This window comes from Apteryx rowi, unplaced genomic scaffold, assembly GCF_003343035.1.
Source record: "Apteryx rowi isolate R43461 unplaced genomic scaffold, aptRow1 scaffold_1, whole genome shotgun sequence".
NCBI lineage: Eukaryota > Metazoa > Chordata > Aves > Apterygiformes > Apterygidae > Apteryx > Apteryx rowi.
This window is the reverse complement of record NW_020447196.1, coordinates 7,631,782-7,649,408: the sequence shown is the minus strand read 5'-3', so window position 1 is coordinate 7,649,408 and position 17,627 is coordinate 7,631,782. Positions and strand designations below refer to the sequence as shown.

Below are 17,627 nucleotides of genomic sequence, written 5' to 3'. Positions count from 1 at the left end.
TAAATTCAGGCCTTTGTTATGTAGAGCTAGCCAGCAGTCATGGACTTCAGTGCAAGTAACTGTTAGAATTATTGGAACCCCTAAGTAGGAAATGAAAATTAAAACTGGACTGAATCATTCTCAAGATTGAAGAAAAGATATGTTATCATTTCTTTTTATTTTAAATGTAGTTGTGAATGGAAAGAAAGAATAAAAAGACAAGGTGGATTTGTGATAAGTACTCTTAACATCAGCATGTGTTCCTCTGACTTTCATAATACAAGCGGAAGTAAACTCTCACAATGAATAGGTTCAGTTTGCATGACAGTAGCGTTGCCGAAAACCAGTCACCTAATTCTTGTGTCTTTAACTGATAAAATATACTGAGAAAAGGAAACTGTGGAAAAACTGGAAAAGCAGTTGTTAAGGCAGTCACTAGTTCTTAAGGTATTACTTTTCGTCCCTGTGTGTTATTAGCACACTGCTTGAAAGGAAAGGGTTCTTAATAGAGTCTGAGTCAAACAGCTCTCAAACGAGCTCTCCTGTGGACAAGACCAAACATGATGCTAAACATAATGAATGGCTAAACAATCCAAAAGCATTCATGAAGATGGGACAGAAAGGAGTCACTAATGTAGTCTCTTGCTCTGGTCAGGTATTAGACTGGTTCTATGCAATGATGGGCTGAAAATTTCCTGTTTGGCTTTGTAAGTTATAAAAAGAACCAGCAGTCATTAGGATAGTCTAAATAAAGCCCCTTTTTCATCAACTSTGATGTTTTATTTAAGGAAGGAATATCTTATACAATAAAATAGATGGCTGCTGTTTCATGTGGAATAAGGAGATTGGAAAATAACCATTAAAATCCTACAGCATTTGATGAATCATACTTGACCTTTTTCTACAAGGATTAATTGTATCTCCTGCTCTATGTTGCAGTGACATTTTGCTTAACAATACCCTGCCTTTAGTTGGTGTAACAGGTTATACTGGGTTGCTACAGCTTGAAACAGTTAGAGCTGAAACTGCAAAAATTATAAGGAATCCAGTGCTGACTGGAAGACTGCAAAAACTGTATTAATGCAAAGACTATAATGCTACATCTACCCTGCTGTAGATGGCAGGCTCTTGGCCACTTTCACCACTTTGCCATAGAAATTACTTGGCAGTAGCTTGGTGTAACCTAGAAAATAACTGTGTGCTTGACAGCTGCAACAAGACTGGCTTGCTGTGTGGAAAAAGGAGGTCATACACATTGCCCAAATAGTTGTATCACTTTGCTCCAATCAGTTGCCTACTTGGCTGTGCCTTAAAAATGGCTTGGAGCTCCAGTATCTCACAGCTAAGACACTTGACCAGGACTTGAAATGCAGCTCTGGGTTCTGCATTTGCATGTGATTTTGAATATAAATCCATATAAAATTCGGTTCTTGATAGAACCAATTCTTTCCTTGTCCGTAGGTATGGGTCATGGCATACTTCTTTGCTGAAGAATAAGCTTCCTTTATGTTATCAAAGTCTAAGGAAACTGAGGTACTCCCATGCATGCAAAACTCTTAGCAACTGCATGTGAATACAGGTATACCAGCATGTTTGAAAATGAGACCAAAAGTGATCACATCTGTGCATAGAAATGTGGGACTGCTGTAATTTATTTTAAAGGTGATTCAATGCTTTTGCATTGCGTCCAATTATATAATTTGCATTTTAGTAAAAAAAAAAAAAAGCACATCTTTTGTTTTCATATTGTTAAAATTGCCAGATTGTGAAATTTGGCAGCATGAACTGTGTTAATGTTGCAATCAGTATAAGTTCCATTAATGAAGAAATGAGAAAACAAATAAAACAAAAGACCTGTTTTATAATATAAAAGGGAGCTGTTACAAGGAGCAGAGAATAGACTTTTTGCCATTGAATTTTCCCTCAACTATTTCCAACCCTATGCTACCTGCCTTCTGTCTCTCTGACTGCTTATGCCAGACTTCCCAAATCAGAACCTTTCTGCATCAATGAAAAAGCAAATCTATGTATTTGATAAGCACTATGGAGCGTGTCTGTATATGGGCGTCTAGCACAGAATAGCTGGCATGTGTTAATTTGATGAATGGGAAGTTGAGATGCCAATATCTGACATAAAGTAGTTGTTTGGGAAACAGTAGTCGTTTGAGTGCACAGAACAAAGGACAGATCTATTTTTGGATACCTTTGGATACATGTGGCATAAGAACTCCCTAGAGGAACCTCTGTAAGATCTTTATTTCAAAAGRACTTTGAGGAGAGGGTACTACCCTCATTGTATATATGCTTTCTTCATTTGTGTAATGAAACAGGTAACTTCCACCCCTCTATTCTCTCTGCGTGTCATCATCACATGGACTTCATTCATGCAAGTATCTGAAATAGTGGAAGGAGAGGAAATGTAATTTTATAAATTATTACATTTCYCCTATAAAGAGAAGGCTGAAGTTTTCATTTAGTTCATTTTACTGGTTTAATTTTGGTAATCTAGGGRGGTAGGAGGAGAAAAAAGAAAGAAGACGTAGTTGTGTTGCAATGCTAATGAGCACATTTACAAGGCTTTGCCAAAAACTGTGTGCTTCAGCTTGCCGTTATTAGCCATTTTGGAAGATGTCTTAGTTGCAGTTGCACAAAAAGCATTGTCAGTGCTTTTATATTTTCTCATTTAGAATACTATGACATTATTTGGAGATGGACTACTTCTGCAGCACACAAGCCTGTATCAGTATTGTATAATAGAGCAGCTAGACTCATTTCGCAGTGTGATTACAAAACCCATCATAGTGAATTATACAGCAAGCTAAATTGGTTTCCACCTTCTGCAAAGCCAGAATATTATCTTGCACAAATAGTGTACAAATGTAGAAATAATATGAGTCCAGCCTATCTGAATGATAGACTACAGAAAACTTCCACTGTTCACTCCATCAATACTCTGTCTGCTAATGACACCTACTACATTCTGAAAGCAAACTCTAATAATGGTGAATACTCCCACATCGGTGAATACTCCCACATTTTTTTTCTTTTACAAAGCTTCAATTTACTAGAACATCCTGCCACTGCACTCTCCAAATCTGAAAATAAATTTTTTGAGTAACCTTTCTCCATTTCTCTTGATTAGAAATTTTTGTGCACACCTCTGATGCTACTGTACATTCTTTCTATTAATTAAACAGTACCATGGTTTGCTTTAGACAGATTTTTCTGCATCATTTTAAATATAAAAGCAGTCCTTTGGTATAAGTAGCCCAGACTGTTCACTATAAATCTTCCTATAATAAATTTTTGAACTGCTTTCCAGTTATGCATTTTACTTTTTTACATAGCACTTGATCTCCTTAAAGTAACATTACAGTCCTGTGACTACAGCCAAAAAGCAAGCCACTTGCATACAGATTTTTTAAAAACACAAATGGGATAATAAGGGAGGAGGAAGAGAGCTTTATGAACTTTACTATCCTGCCCTGCCAGCTTTCTTCCAGTCTCTGAGCAACACCAGCTGAAATGAACTGAAAAAGAGCTAYGCAGTCTTAATGAGCTTTCTTCCTAATATTGTGTTCACAGTATTACAGCTTGGGATAGGTTAACTGGGGCAGAAAGGGGCAGGGAAAAGAAGAGAAACAATCAAATAGCTCAGACGAAGACTGAAATTATATCCCAAGAAAATCAGATACAGAGATAGAGCACCTGGCAAGGTTTCCTGTGGCTGGACAAATCTCAGAGAAGCTTTCCAAACCTGTCTATCCATTTCTAGAATTCACTGACAATGCAGACTGCTAAAAAAATTGCCACAAACATATGCAGATACATACAACYGCATGCATATAGTCTAGTTGATTTATTTTTCTTCCTGTATTAAAATCAATAGCTCCAACTCTAGCAGAGCTGTACAAATAAAGATACTTAGAACATACTATTTTGCAGACATTCTGTCTGTTCTCCAGATTGAGAATTATTAGTGCTGAGCKGAGACATAGTTGATGGTATTTGGAGTTGTCATAGTTTTAAATGTTTCTTCTGTGATCAGCAGCTGTTGATTTAAATGAAAATCTTCAGCTTTTTTCTCTCTTATATATTTCACAGTTGTTTCAAGTACATCATAGACAAAAAGGTATAAATGATACCAGGTGAAAAATGCATTTCTGCRATTTGGTTTCAAGGTCAAAGCACAGAAATAGCATCTACTTCCAGTCACTGTAAAGGACAGAAGATGTTGAAGACCTTTAGTAATCTCAGCTATAATTAGTAAATGAATAAACATAAATCACTTCACAGTATTTCCATATTGAAATGCCTGAGCTGAATTTTTGGTCTGGACAATGTCCACGCTAAAAATTTAGGATTCCAGCATTTACATCTGGGATGATTTACATTAGCAGTTCTGACAAAAGAATGTGAGACATAGCTAGGTGAAGGCGAGCCAGAATCAGTAGGACTGTAAGGCTCTTGCCACTTGTAAAAGATTTTGAGAATTAAATTCTCAAATTTATCAGTATTAATAATTATAATTTAATGCATTTTCCCTGTCACTTACAAGGAGTCAATTGCTAATTAAATGTTGTTGAAAAAAGATGAATTACCATTTAACATGCTTAAAAAGAATGTCGCTAATATGTCTAAATCTAGATGTGAAACATAAGATGATTCTAAACCCCTAAATACTGTTGTTATCCAAAACAATTTTACACAGAATTAATTTCATTGTCAAAAAAGGAGCAAGTACTGCAAAACTGAATGATCAACACTTAACCCTCTAACATGTAGTGCTATAAATTTTATATTAAAATTACACTGAATTTGTTTACAGAATGAATCATTTCCCATTGATGGGGTAGCAGTGACTTTTAAAAATAGCATGTCACTATTGGCAGATCCCATAAATTCATTATTTTTTCTCCCCTATGCATTGTAGATATTTGTGTTTAAAGCCTATATAAATGCACAATTTAAAGCTATACTCACCAGTAGTAGCTACCATATCTTTTTGACTGACAAGGATGAGATTTCTGTCATGCTTTGCCTCTCCTACAGTGCCAGTGATGGGATTTTTTTTTCTAGAAATCTTATTACTGGATGTGCTGTCGTGGTCTCAGATGGAACTTTCAATCAAAAAAGCAATCAGAAGGTTATCCATTTGTGAGTTTTCCTACTAAGGAGCTTTGCAAAGCTCTGCAGTGTATACCATAACTCAAAGTCAGAGCTACTTGTCCTAAACACTTATGTGACTATAAACAATAATGTGATCCATATCTCACAGCACCTCTTTTACTCTCAGGACTGTGATGTAAACTAGAAATTGGTTCAGCCTACGTTTCAAATCAGACTTTTGCATTTATGCTACTATAAGATTTAGCATGACAGCAATGCAGCACACCCTGGCACTTGGTGCAAGTGATTAGTAAGAATGTGTTTGGCTGTTACTACAATCTGCTAGATAAATGTATTTGATTTCACTGAAACCCTGGTGACTGCTGCTTTTCTATTCTCTGATGATTTCACTCTTTATTTATATTATTACCAAAATTGCTAAATAAAGTTATTCAGAGACAGAATTTGTGAGTACAGTCTAACTTAAATGAATTGGGGACTTCATTAATTTCATTAAAAGCTTTACAATAYGTGTAGAAGTGGCTTTTGCATTAGTTATTTGCAAAATGCAATCATTAAACCAGCTGTGCCATAACTAAAGCAAATGTCAATGTTTCCATTTTGAAATGCATGCAAAGTTGGGGGTGATGTGTTAAGACACTTTTGTTTGCAGAATAAGCATAACTGAGGATCCTAAAACAGCAAGTTGTTTTTATTAACAATACTTTAAAGAAATTTTATGAGGTTAATTTTCAGCATGGCACACTGAGAATTGGACACACACACAACTCCTGTGGTCACAGGCTGCTGCATATCTAATTCTCCATGCATTGTCAAAAATTRTTTCAAACATCCATGCCTTTTTTATTTTGACTGTATTCATTATTGTGGCTGCTAAATAAATGATTTTGGAGGAAATGCATCCATCAACACATTATAAAATTATTCAGGGAAATTCTTTTCTGTTTTGTACAGGTAAAACTGAAAGAAGAGCAGTAACAAGAAAGGTATTTATAAAAATATATTTCACAAAGTAGGAAACAATACAGGAGTTTCTCTGAATACAATACATGGAGTAAATAAACAAACAATAATATAGCATCAAAACAAAGTAGAAAATTAAAATGATTTTCATGTAATACATAGTTTTATTATACAGTTGCTACTTCTAAATGGCAAGTTTGCATTACAAATTGAATATGCTTGCAGCTTCTAGTGTATTTCTTTCTCTGTGTGCAAGAGCCTTGGTRCGTCACCATGAATATTATAGAAAAGAAATGCTAATAACATAAGCAGTAAAATTATGTACACACTGGTTCCTGCTCTAATACAGTGGAGAACTATAAGCATTTTTTTTTTTTTTACTGTACTGTGTTATGTGTGGAATTCTAAAAGTCAATAGTTTAAATATTCACATGAACCAGTTTACTTCCAGCTGTTTGTGCTTGTATTAAAAACACCAGTTACTAGATTTATGAAGAAGATATAAAACTGTCAAAAGTTTTCTCTGGGAAAATTTTATTCCTGCCAGCATTCTCTTAAAATTCAGCTACTGCAAATGGATAGGTTACTGCTTTAACCTGCAACAGTTTGTCATTTTTCTTTTCAAAATGTACATGTATTAAACATTCATTATATATAGAAAAAAAAMCCTCTAATGGATATAATTTAGTTTTCTGTATAATCTTACTCTACAGATTATCAGTCATAATAAATAAAAGCAGTAATGGACATCAATAAAATATTTATTTCAAGGATTGAACAAATAAACTCGATCTTTAGCAATAAAATCAGCAATTCTTTCATATATGTAAGTCCATCCCCTTTCAGAGTTTTTTTTTTCCTTTCAGAAGATGAAGCACAGGACTGATCCTTCTTCTAGAAGAAATCCTTTTGTAAAGCAAGGTTTTGTACCCCTGCCTCCAAATCTCTGCACATGAGTAGGATTTATTACCCATCACTGGAATGGATTAAGAACATGTGAATATTTTAAGGCTTGACACAATATTTAATGATGATCAGTCTGTGGTTAYGTGGCCAACAATTACTGTATGTACAATGTATGGTCACTGCACAGTAGAAGCCAGTAGGGATTTACAATGCTATTTCTATTCAGCATTGCTAAGAAGACCAAGATATTGCTTTTTAACATTTCTGTGGTGGGATCTTTGTTGGCAATGCAGAAACAAACCATTAGCTTTACACATACTGGCAGGAGATACTGTTCAACAGCAAAATCCCTGCAAGTCCATTACCTAAGAAAGCACCGTTTTCTTTTCATTTCACTGAAGATAATCAAAGATCCAAATCTCCATCTTCAGAGCGGCCAAGCGAATATCAAATATCCAAAGACTTCTAGACACTCCACATACTTTACTTCACACTCCACAAGACTTAACCTCCTAACATATACTTTTTTTTTGGTTCAACATTACAATGTAGTTGACTTTATAGATGACTGGCGCTAAACTTGCCTCTAAAACAAAAAGCCACATTAGTTTTAACTAACAGCAGTGGCCCTAGAATATTACATGATTGTTAAGTCAACAGTGAAAAAGTTTGTAATCCACTGTCAAGTTTCTTTGTCACTTTCTCCAACTGAGTAAAGTTCTCCGAGTCTTTTAAAGCGAGGACCCCATTCGCTGAGGTAGTCAAAATTCTGATCTGAGTCTGATGCAGAGGACTCCAATGAGCTAAGGGAACCAGCCACTGAGCCTCTTCCTTCATAGCCATAAATCTGGATAGAGTCATATGGTGGAGCTGTAGGATCATTATCAGCTTCATGAAGCCTTACGTTAATAAATTCATCAACATCAACACCATTAGGAACAGGTGCAAGACCCTGCCTGGGCATAAATTGAAGATCAGGCTTAATATCCTTACGAGGCAAAAATCCATTAATTCCATCAGGATTTTGCAAAGTTGCAATATCAAAGGCTTCTGTATCTTCTTCACCACCTCCTTCATCATCATAGCGAATAATATTTTCCCTCACATCTTCATCATCTTTGATAATTAGAGGCTCATTCTTATGTCTTCGCAGTGTTACAAACAGCACCACAATGACTGCAAAGAAAGCATCATAGACTGATTAGGTGAAAATTTTCTAATCAAAGCATTACATATAAAGCACATTCAYGGAAGGTGAGAGGTAGGGGTTTTTTGTTAAAATAAGAGTAATAAAGCATAGTGAAAAGCTGAAAGACCTAAAACTATAACCACACTCCACTTGAGTGATGAAAATTTAATCAGAAGCTCTGGTTTGTCCTCTAGTTTTCTATTATCAGCCCATATTTACATTTGAAGCTCAATTTTATTTAAKTAATAATGTTTTGAATACCTCCAGTTTTGAGCCTCAAATTTAGACAACAGTATTTATTTTCCTTTTCTAAGAGTTACAGACCTAGGTGAAGTCAAGTTGCTATCATTCACTGAACAGTAGTCTATAATGATCTACACTTTGTAGTAGTAATGATCTACRCATGCAGTTTTTTTCAGAATTAGAGGGTGTTTTTCTGAAAGCATAGGCCCAACGACAGAAGGAAAATGGTGTCATTTGTTTATATGTTGCTAAAGATTTAAACTATCTAATAAAAAAGAGACTGAAACTGTAAGGGAAAAAGAATGAGCCCAGGTCACATCAGGTTCAGAATCATGGCGAGAGGCACAAACAGCACCACACTGGTTACACTTGTTTTTGCAGCTTAATGCTGAAATTTCAGTTACTGATGTAAATCTCAGATACAAAGTAAAGCTGCAAGGCACAGAAACAGGGCTCTTCATTCACTGTTCTCTCCCTTGCTTGCTTGATGTCATATACTAATTTTGTATGTTTTATTAAAATATACAGTGCTTCTTATCTTGTAAAACTGCAATATCCCTTAAGCCATTACAATCTGTAATAAACTCATACAAATCTTAGAAGAAATAACACATAACAAATAATCCATTTTCCATCATCTGCAGTATATACTCTGTTCACCTTGCTATTCAACATACCTGATTTGATTTTTGGTTTCATAATTCAACCTTATAATTATGTAACTTATATGTAAGACTCTTTCAGACAGGGACTTTGCTTTATATGTTTTTTTTCAGCTCTTAGTACCATAGGGATCCAGTCCTGATGTCTTTTGGTACCAATACATATTACATATATCCAAACTGATAATAATTTTCCAGATTGTATTGCCTTCTATGTGATTTCTTTGCTTACTTATAGCCATTTATGAATCAGAAATATTTTGAACTGCAAGCTGTGAAATGAATACATACCTAGTAGCAAAATGATGCATGCTAATATTGCAATTAGGGCTCCCATACTGAGTCCAATGGGAAGTACATATGCTTCAGCATTACAGGACTGGACAATACCATCACTGCTGCAACCACAGACTCGAATAGTGAGGGTGCCAGTGCTGCTCATGGGAGGATTTCCGCTATCACTTATTATGATTGGCAATAGATATACTTCTTGCTTCTGCCGGCTGAATCCACTATGCTTTGCCAAAATGCTGAGAGTATTATCTGGAAAAGAGAAAATTTGCATTGTTTTATCACTTAAAATAACTGCTAAAACACAGCTTTTTCTTAATGAGTTCGGAAAACCTCTAAACAAACACATGCACACTGTATTATACACATTAAACTGGCAGCACATGATGGAGAAATCCTTCCGCTTCTCCTCTGGCTGCCCATGTCCCAAATGAATGCATATAACATATGCATTTTCTTGTGTCATGCAATATGATCAAAACTGAATAGCAATCCCCCCCCACTTTCTTCCCTGCATACATCCCTATAGCTGTCAATCTCTTCCCATCATGATTCATCACTGATTTTTTCAAGTCACAGTCRTAAAAATTCAGCCAATACAACAAGAGAAATTAATTGTTAGAGTAACCCAAACTTAATAAAGCATGTTCATCAATTAAAGCAAATGTTCCATGTCTTATAAGCACAAATTGTGCAATATTCCACTCTGCAATAAAAGATTCTTCTTTTTTATTAACGGGTAATATAAAGGCTGAGTGTATTAAGAGTTGTAGGCCTAATTTTCAATGATTTAAACATTTAGTAGGCCTTAATAACTTGATGAAAATAAACCAAAACAAAACAGAATGTGTTTCCTATGAGACAGCCAGAGGAAGTGAGTCCAGGATATTCTTACCTTTGCAGACTTATCCAGGTACTTAACTTTAGAACACACCGAGGCATGCTGGCTAACAAGCCTTTTTGTTCTCTCCTCTTTCTTTTTCTCATACACAGTTAAACTTCTCATAGTCACTAAGTTCTCAATTCACCATTAAAATGATAAAATATAACTCCTTGAATACTTAAGGACAATGTGGTATCYGTGATATTTTAAATACTATTAATTGTAATTGATCACTGTAAGCAATTGCTGTAAGAGTAGAGTTGATTTCATTTAGAGTAATTGTATAAATTCTGTTCTGCATAGTTGTAAGAACTAAGTCAGTCATTTAATGTACAAATAATTTCTGAATCAAATTCCTGATTGAATGCCTGAGATTTTCTAGAGCCTTTAGGTAATTATAGATTCTAGCCATTTAACAATATATTCTTTTCAAGTATCAATAATCTTGTATGTGCCAGATATGAAAGACACTTCAATTTATTTACATACACAAATATTTAGCTTTTAAATGCTTTATTCCATGGAATAAAAATGGAATTAAAAAAATCAATTCAGTATTATGAGTTATATACTAAGAGTGCATGTTGATTTCTACTAGTTTGTTTTCCTGTGTTCCTTCATCAAAAATAACATCACAAGCTAACAAAATGATTTTCACAGAATAAGAATAGGATTCRCACATAGAATAGGAATGTGTATGTGTTACTGAAGAATATAATGACAATTGAAAAATAAAGTTGTGCATCATGTTTGCGAGTATGAGGGTTAGATTGTAGCTCCTTTCATTAACCTCTCTTCTCCTATATTACCARAGTAAATGCTCCTGAAATATCATGAACAAAAGTAAGTCTCCTGATATTTTATGTTATGGAATGGACTAATGCAGTCACTAAGTGACATTTCATGGAAGGAAGGAAGTTACTGGGAGTTATGTGGCAGGCAGGGAGAGAAAGGGTTCAAAGACAGGCAATGTTCATATGACAGATACAACAAACACCCTATCTTGAGATGAAACTGAAAAACATGTAGCTGAAGTGTGTGACAACATGCGTGTGCAAATTTGTATAGTGACTGTAGGAAAGCTTTGTATCTCCTTTGATCTTGGTACTGGTCAGGTACTTGCTTGAAAACAAAAAATAGTTTAAGAGATGTTTAATTTGTAGCAACTGTCCATAATTGCCGGGAGCATTTCTGGCAGCTCATGGTATTGTGCAGCGTATCACTACCCCAGCATAAARGAAGACAATGTATGCTGCAAGCAGCTTGCAGTCTATGAAGTACAAAAACAGAGAAAGATGCAGAAGGAAAGAGGGGAAACATATGGAAGCTAATACTATAAAGACATTCTTCACCTAAAAAATCAGCTACTTTATAAAGCAATATAAATATGATTACTTCATAATACCTTTGCAGAACAGAAAGGATTCTTCTTATGATTTTTCTTTCTAGGAATCCAAAGTTTCTATCTATTCAAGTTAGAAACAGCCACATCAAAACTGATGGCACTCTGGAGTTAAATAAATAGTCTAGTCCTTTCTCATGCCCTTTTTAAAATTAAAGGAAGCATATGTGTTTATTAAAGATAAATTTCAGGTATGAGCTCCTAAGAATTCTGACAACTCAGATATGATCAAACTCCTGGATTATACTCAGTATTATCTGTGCCACTGCGATGCAGTGGAAAAAGCAGGTGTGTATTAAGTCACCAATTAGCACACCTTTAGAATGAAGCAAAACCTGCACTCCTTGCTGGTTAAATGTGTCAGAGGTTTAAATATACACATAGCAAATAAACTCACTTCCACTGTCATACTTGCTCTCTAGCTGAACTAGAAGGAACAAGGGTAAATATTCTGTTAGTAAAATAATATTGTTGCTAAATTTTCCTGAACTTAAGTGTGTACAGCTTTACCAAAAGAAGAGAGGCTCTCACATCTACTATAGGTGTACAARGTACATTTTCCTCTGAGAGCTTCCCTGTCCTTCTCAACACTACTCCGCTCCCTGCAATTTCAAACACACACACAAAATCTGTCCGTTTATCTATTTCTCATGCAAAATTACACATTTCTAATGGCAGTTAAAAATATCTAAGCATAAGTTGTCTCTATAATCCTCTGCTTTAAGCTTTCAAAGGGGAAAAATGATGTGGGGCTCAATTTCCAGCTTTCCGTGTCTTTGAGACAAGTCCCATTCAGGATAGTGTCACATCTGTAGTCACTTATTTGGAGCTCCAGATACTCTTAACGTTGTATCATTCAATGGCTTCTTGTGGCCTAGAATCTATCCTAATACAGACAGTTCTTTCCTATTACCCTGCTACAGTCCTTCTCTGTCCAACCTGGAAGGCAGGATTGATATGCTGAGCCCTAGCATCTCTGCCCTTTACAGATATGCAGGAAAGGTACAGCACGTGCTTTAGGAAGGAATGGAAAAAAGAAACTGCTGCGGGTGGTGGCAGCTTCAGATCCCTTCCATCTCTCTGACACATAAACATTGCTATTCTGCCTGGTTAAAAAAATTCTAATAAACCAGCATCAGAGACTAAAACAAAACAAAACAAAAAAAGAAAGAGCAGTATGAAGACACAAAAAGAAGAGGGCAGAAGAAAACAAGAGGAAGGAGGTGGGTTGGAGAAGATAAAGGACCCATTCCTGCTAAGCAGTGAAGCTACTCTGTGAGTTAGAAGCTACTTGGTAATGACTATCAATTCCAGCTCAAAAGAGAGGAGAAAAAGACAAGAAAACCAAGATATCTGGGCCAATATTTATCTGAACTATTTAAGTGTAATAGATGTTAAACTGTCTTTTAGTACTAGTATCATGTAAGAAGAGCCACAAGACAAGCAGAAGAGAAAAGAGAATAAACTTTCTGTTTTACAGAGATTTGTTTTGTTAAAAACTGTTGTGTTAGACTAAGGTTCAATTTGTTGTGCCCAGGAAGAAACTGGCAATCAGAAGTTGCTAACCAGAAAAGCAAAATGAAATGACAGCATTGGTTTGCCAGTGGATGGAAACTTCTCACTTTTGCCTTGGGAATTTTGTTTAGCGACAAATTCCTTCCCCTTTTTTGCCATCTCCTAAAAGAAATATCCCTTGGTGTTGCTGGAGGTGTGACTCCAAGTGAAGAAAAATGACTCCCTATCTGACTATTTAGTTGGCTCCTAAACTTGAAAATAAATCATAGCAACTGATTAGCAATAAAAATTTATCTGATTGGCTTTTTCCTCTCTGTGGACACTCTCCTTAAAGCATCTGGATGTGGCAAAATAGCAGGAATCTTCTCCAGGAACAAACCCCAGTGCTGCTGCATGAATTAACTTGGCAGCAGGTGCTCAGCAGGAAAGGAGCTGATCACCTTCCCTTCATCTTTCCAATTAACCTGCTGTTTTTTCACTATAGCATTGTTCAGGTTATTTATTTATTCATGCTACTTTTAGCAAAACAAGGAAAATTACATGAGGAAGAGAAGAACCCCTCTCTGTCAATAAAGCTCTGTGGTAAACTGCTACAGGCAAAGAGAGACACTGAGTCTTTACCTCAGGTCACTGAGGTATATTCAGGGAGTCCTCTGACATTCTTAGTAGTCACAATATCAAAATGAGCCTCCCTGAATTCTTTATCCTTCTATGAGGAGAAGGGATTGATGAAGTTCATTGAAATGCCAGAGTCCTATTAAATGCCATTTCACTGATAATGTACCAAATAGATAGGATAGACTACGAGCTGCATTCTGTCCTGCAAGCTTAAGGAATGGTGTGAGACAAGTGATCTTAACAATTGCCTTAACTCTTCACAACGTTTTACATCAGTGTAAGGACAACTCCAGGAACACATATGTAAAACTTAGATCAGGGGTCCATTTTAACCATTTTTAGAACATGAAATCAAATCAGTCATTTAGATAAGTGGATGACTCAGTTTCTTAAGTTTGCAGCTGATACACAGAAAAGATGGCCAGGACACCACAAGAGACCTGTGGATCATACTGTGAGCTAGTTCTGTTASAGAATCATTCTGGCACAACATTTCATTCTACTAATTCACGTTGCTTGCCATAGTTTATGGAGATTCATGTCTTAAATTTTTCTTTGGGTTCTGAAGTTGTTTCTATTCACTTTCTGGAATGGCTGAATCATTTTTCATGGTGTTTCACAAAGAAAATAGAAAGTTTAGAAGTTGGAGTTGATCTTTATCAAGCAGTACTTCAGCCAAAAGGATAGAAGTTAAAAATTTATGAGCAAAAAACTTATGAGCAATTAGAGGGCAAAATTGTGAAGCACTCTTATTTATTCCAGTTCTTAATGGCATTACCGTAATAAAGTAAGAACTAACTGCAACTTATTGTTTCCCCAAATCTTGATTCAAAACCAGTCCAATGAACACTTTTTTTCTCTTCAGTCTGTTTCTACTTGTTCTGTCTACAAGCAGATTTGCCAAACAACCATCAAATAGACCATCAATTATGGGAATATCTCCCTCACAGCTGGAACAAATAATGATAATGAAGCAGGTCTTAACAAGGTGTTCAGTGTGATTTCTAGACAAAAGTGGTTTGAATAAGCACAACTGAGGACATGCTCAACATGGGGCAAGGGTTTCCTGCAGATTTCCGACTGTACTCAAGATTCCCAATCCCTTGAGATTCTTGGATGAAAGATTTTAAGAGAAAGTAAATGTAGTACTTTAAATACAAAGCAATTTTTGTATTTGGTGGATGTAAGTGACCTTAATGGTATTGACATTAACCTTTGGACATGAAAATAACAGGCAGGAGTCATCTTCCACTTTGTACAAGACATGTATGCTGCAATTTTAAGTTTGACAATAAAATGACAGAACAGAAATAAAAACAGAAGCAGTCAGTTTACATTCAAATGTCACTTTCTATGTGCACATCACTGCAATTCTTTAATTCCCTGACGATCTCTTTAATATTTTCAGATCAGTGGACTTCCCTGCTGCGTAACCTTACACCTACATAGCTCTTTTTCTGTCTTTCTTTTTTTATCCCTTTTATAATGCTCTCAGAAAGATCAAATCATTAATGGTAATAAGGACTTTCTGGTAGAAATTGTTATCTATGCTGGATGTGTTACTTATGTGAAGAAAGAAAGAATTTTAATTGGAAACTTTACAGCTGGAAACCCTGGAACCACAGAGATATATGTTCCTTATGTTTATTAGAGCTATGTTTGAAACTATTTTCTGAAGTCATTATCTAAAGGGGGCTTTGTATACATATTTTAGTCTGAAAAACAGATTCTCTGTAATATGAAGAGTCCTCTGGCATAAATAGAAGAGCAGCAAGAATATCCTTACTAAGATACTGCCTGTATTTTTTATAAATGAAAAGACAAGGACAGTTCATTTCCTTTCTGAGTTCATAAATGGCATACATTTTCACAAAAAAAACTTGAAATAATCAAGTAATTAAGTTATTATCATAAATGTTTGGGTGGAAACTACAACAGCAGAGGCAGAGGAACCAGTATGTATTGCACTCAAAGAAATGTTAGTTATATATTTAGTAGTCAATTGCAAATGCCCTAGAAAAATGCTGAGAATATTTCAGCAATACACCCCCAACCATTCACTACTCCTAGTCCCACATGTGAGATTCCTCTATAAACACAACTGTTGACTGAGAATTTTTTTAATTCTGATTCTGACAAACGGAGTGGAATAGAATATTCGCAGCCTGCTTTCTCATCTAATGCAAAGAACAGCAGAGGCAACTCAAAGCATACCCTCCTCAATGTTCACCTTTGTAAAGGAACGTACCATTTATAGGACTGGTCCTGCATTGCAAAACTGATCGGTATGTCTCAGACTACACTAGAGTACAAGTTAGAAGCATCAGTTTGTTGCTTGTAGAAGAATGCCATTTAAAATGCTTTAAAAGATTTGTTTATCTAAGAAGGTGCTTTTGTTTCTGCGTTAGTCTGCAACACTTCTTAAAGAGAGCATATACCTGTTTTAAAAGGGAATGATTTTGAATTTGCATGTTACGCATTTGCCAATCGTATTAGCAGGTGAAAAGATGATCTATTTGTTTATTAGTATAACAATTTTGTTTCCTGATTAAACTCAGTATTTTCAATATGGATGAATAGATACATACCACATACATTTTTATGAGAATGCCTACATGTATATATGCTTCTATATATACAACTGTATGTTATGTATAATATGTTACACATACTTACTTGATCTTTCTTGAGGACAGAATATCTCAAAATAAACAAAACGAATTCCTGGTGAACAACAGTATTCAAGGAAGATGACCCTTTGCCTAATCATTATGGTAAAGGCATAAATTCCCTATGCCAGTGGATGGCTCATAAAATAATCTGAAAATAAAAATGTCATTTTTATAGTATATTTTGTCTGATTTATAACCAGACCATACAGGCACTGAAGCATTAACAGGTATTTCAAACTGACCTGCTTTTCATGGATGCTGAAAATTTGTGATGTGTCTTAGAAAAAGAGAATGAATGACTGCTATCGATTTGATAGTAGACACCCAGTTCAAAAGAAGAAAAATTTTTGTGCCATAAAAATTCACCTGGCTGATCAAACTGTCTCATTTGCACCATAGTAAGTCACGTGTCACACTTATACATAATATAGCTGCTACTGTAAAGCAATTCACAAAACGTGCCTATGACTCACGACCAAATTCCTAAAGGATTTTTATTTTTCTAGAGACCTGGACTTTCTGGAATCCTTTAAAACACTGATAAGAACACAGGAAAAAAGTATTACATGGGAGAAAATATATGGATGAGGAGGTAAATTGGAAAATTTCACATATTTTGTATCTCTGAATTTTTTCTCTTTACCAGTTGACCTAAACACTTCTAGCTTATGCCAGAATTTAACTGTTGAATCAAATTTTGGATAAAAGAACTAAACACATTTCCAGGGCATGTATTCCTGCACAGAAATAAAAAGTGCTGCTGAGAATTTCAAATCATGATCAACATAATATTTTAAGGTATCTTCTTACCACTTTCATATGTTAAAATTCCTTGAAAAAGGGAAATAATCACATTAACACTACTCTGATGCAGAACTTGTAGTAAATAAATTCTTGAAGTAATAAAAAAATACAGGCAAATAACAGCAATGTAATGGAATAGGCATTTATTCCTACCTTTTTCCTTTCAAAAYGTGAACTTTAAATAATTGTCTGTATAATTTCTAGTTCTACCTCTTTGGAAAAGTCTGAACTTTAGCTAATTGTCTCTTAAGTATTCTCAAACTTTCCTTTGACCTTTAGTCCAGCAGAGCTATAATCAAACATATCTATATGGTCACTTCCAGTTTAGCACCAGCTGTTACATTTTATATATATATATWTTTTTAATCCA

At 35.3% G+C, this 17,627-nt stretch overlaps 1 protein-coding gene across 3 annotated transcripts in view; it reads right to left on the bottom strand.

Moving 5' to 3' along the window:
* Nucleotides 1–6,096: 6,096 nt before the first annotated feature.
* CDH8 (cadherin 8) overlaps nucleotides 6,097–17,627 on the bottom strand; it is a 154,132-nt gene continuing 142,601 nt past the window's right edge. For all 3 annotated transcript variants that reach the window (XM_026058933.1, XM_026058923.1, XM_026058941.1), the window contains 2 exons: nucleotides 9,364–9,615; nucleotides 6,097–8,154 (listed from right to left, as the gene is read on the bottom strand). In XM_026058933.1, coding sequence (XP_025914718.1) covers nucleotides 7,661–8,154; nucleotides 9,364–9,615 — 746 coding nt within the window. In that variant the 3' untranslated portion in view covers nucleotides 6,097–7,660. The remainder of the gene's footprint in view (nucleotides 8,155–9,363; nucleotides 9,616–17,627) is intronic.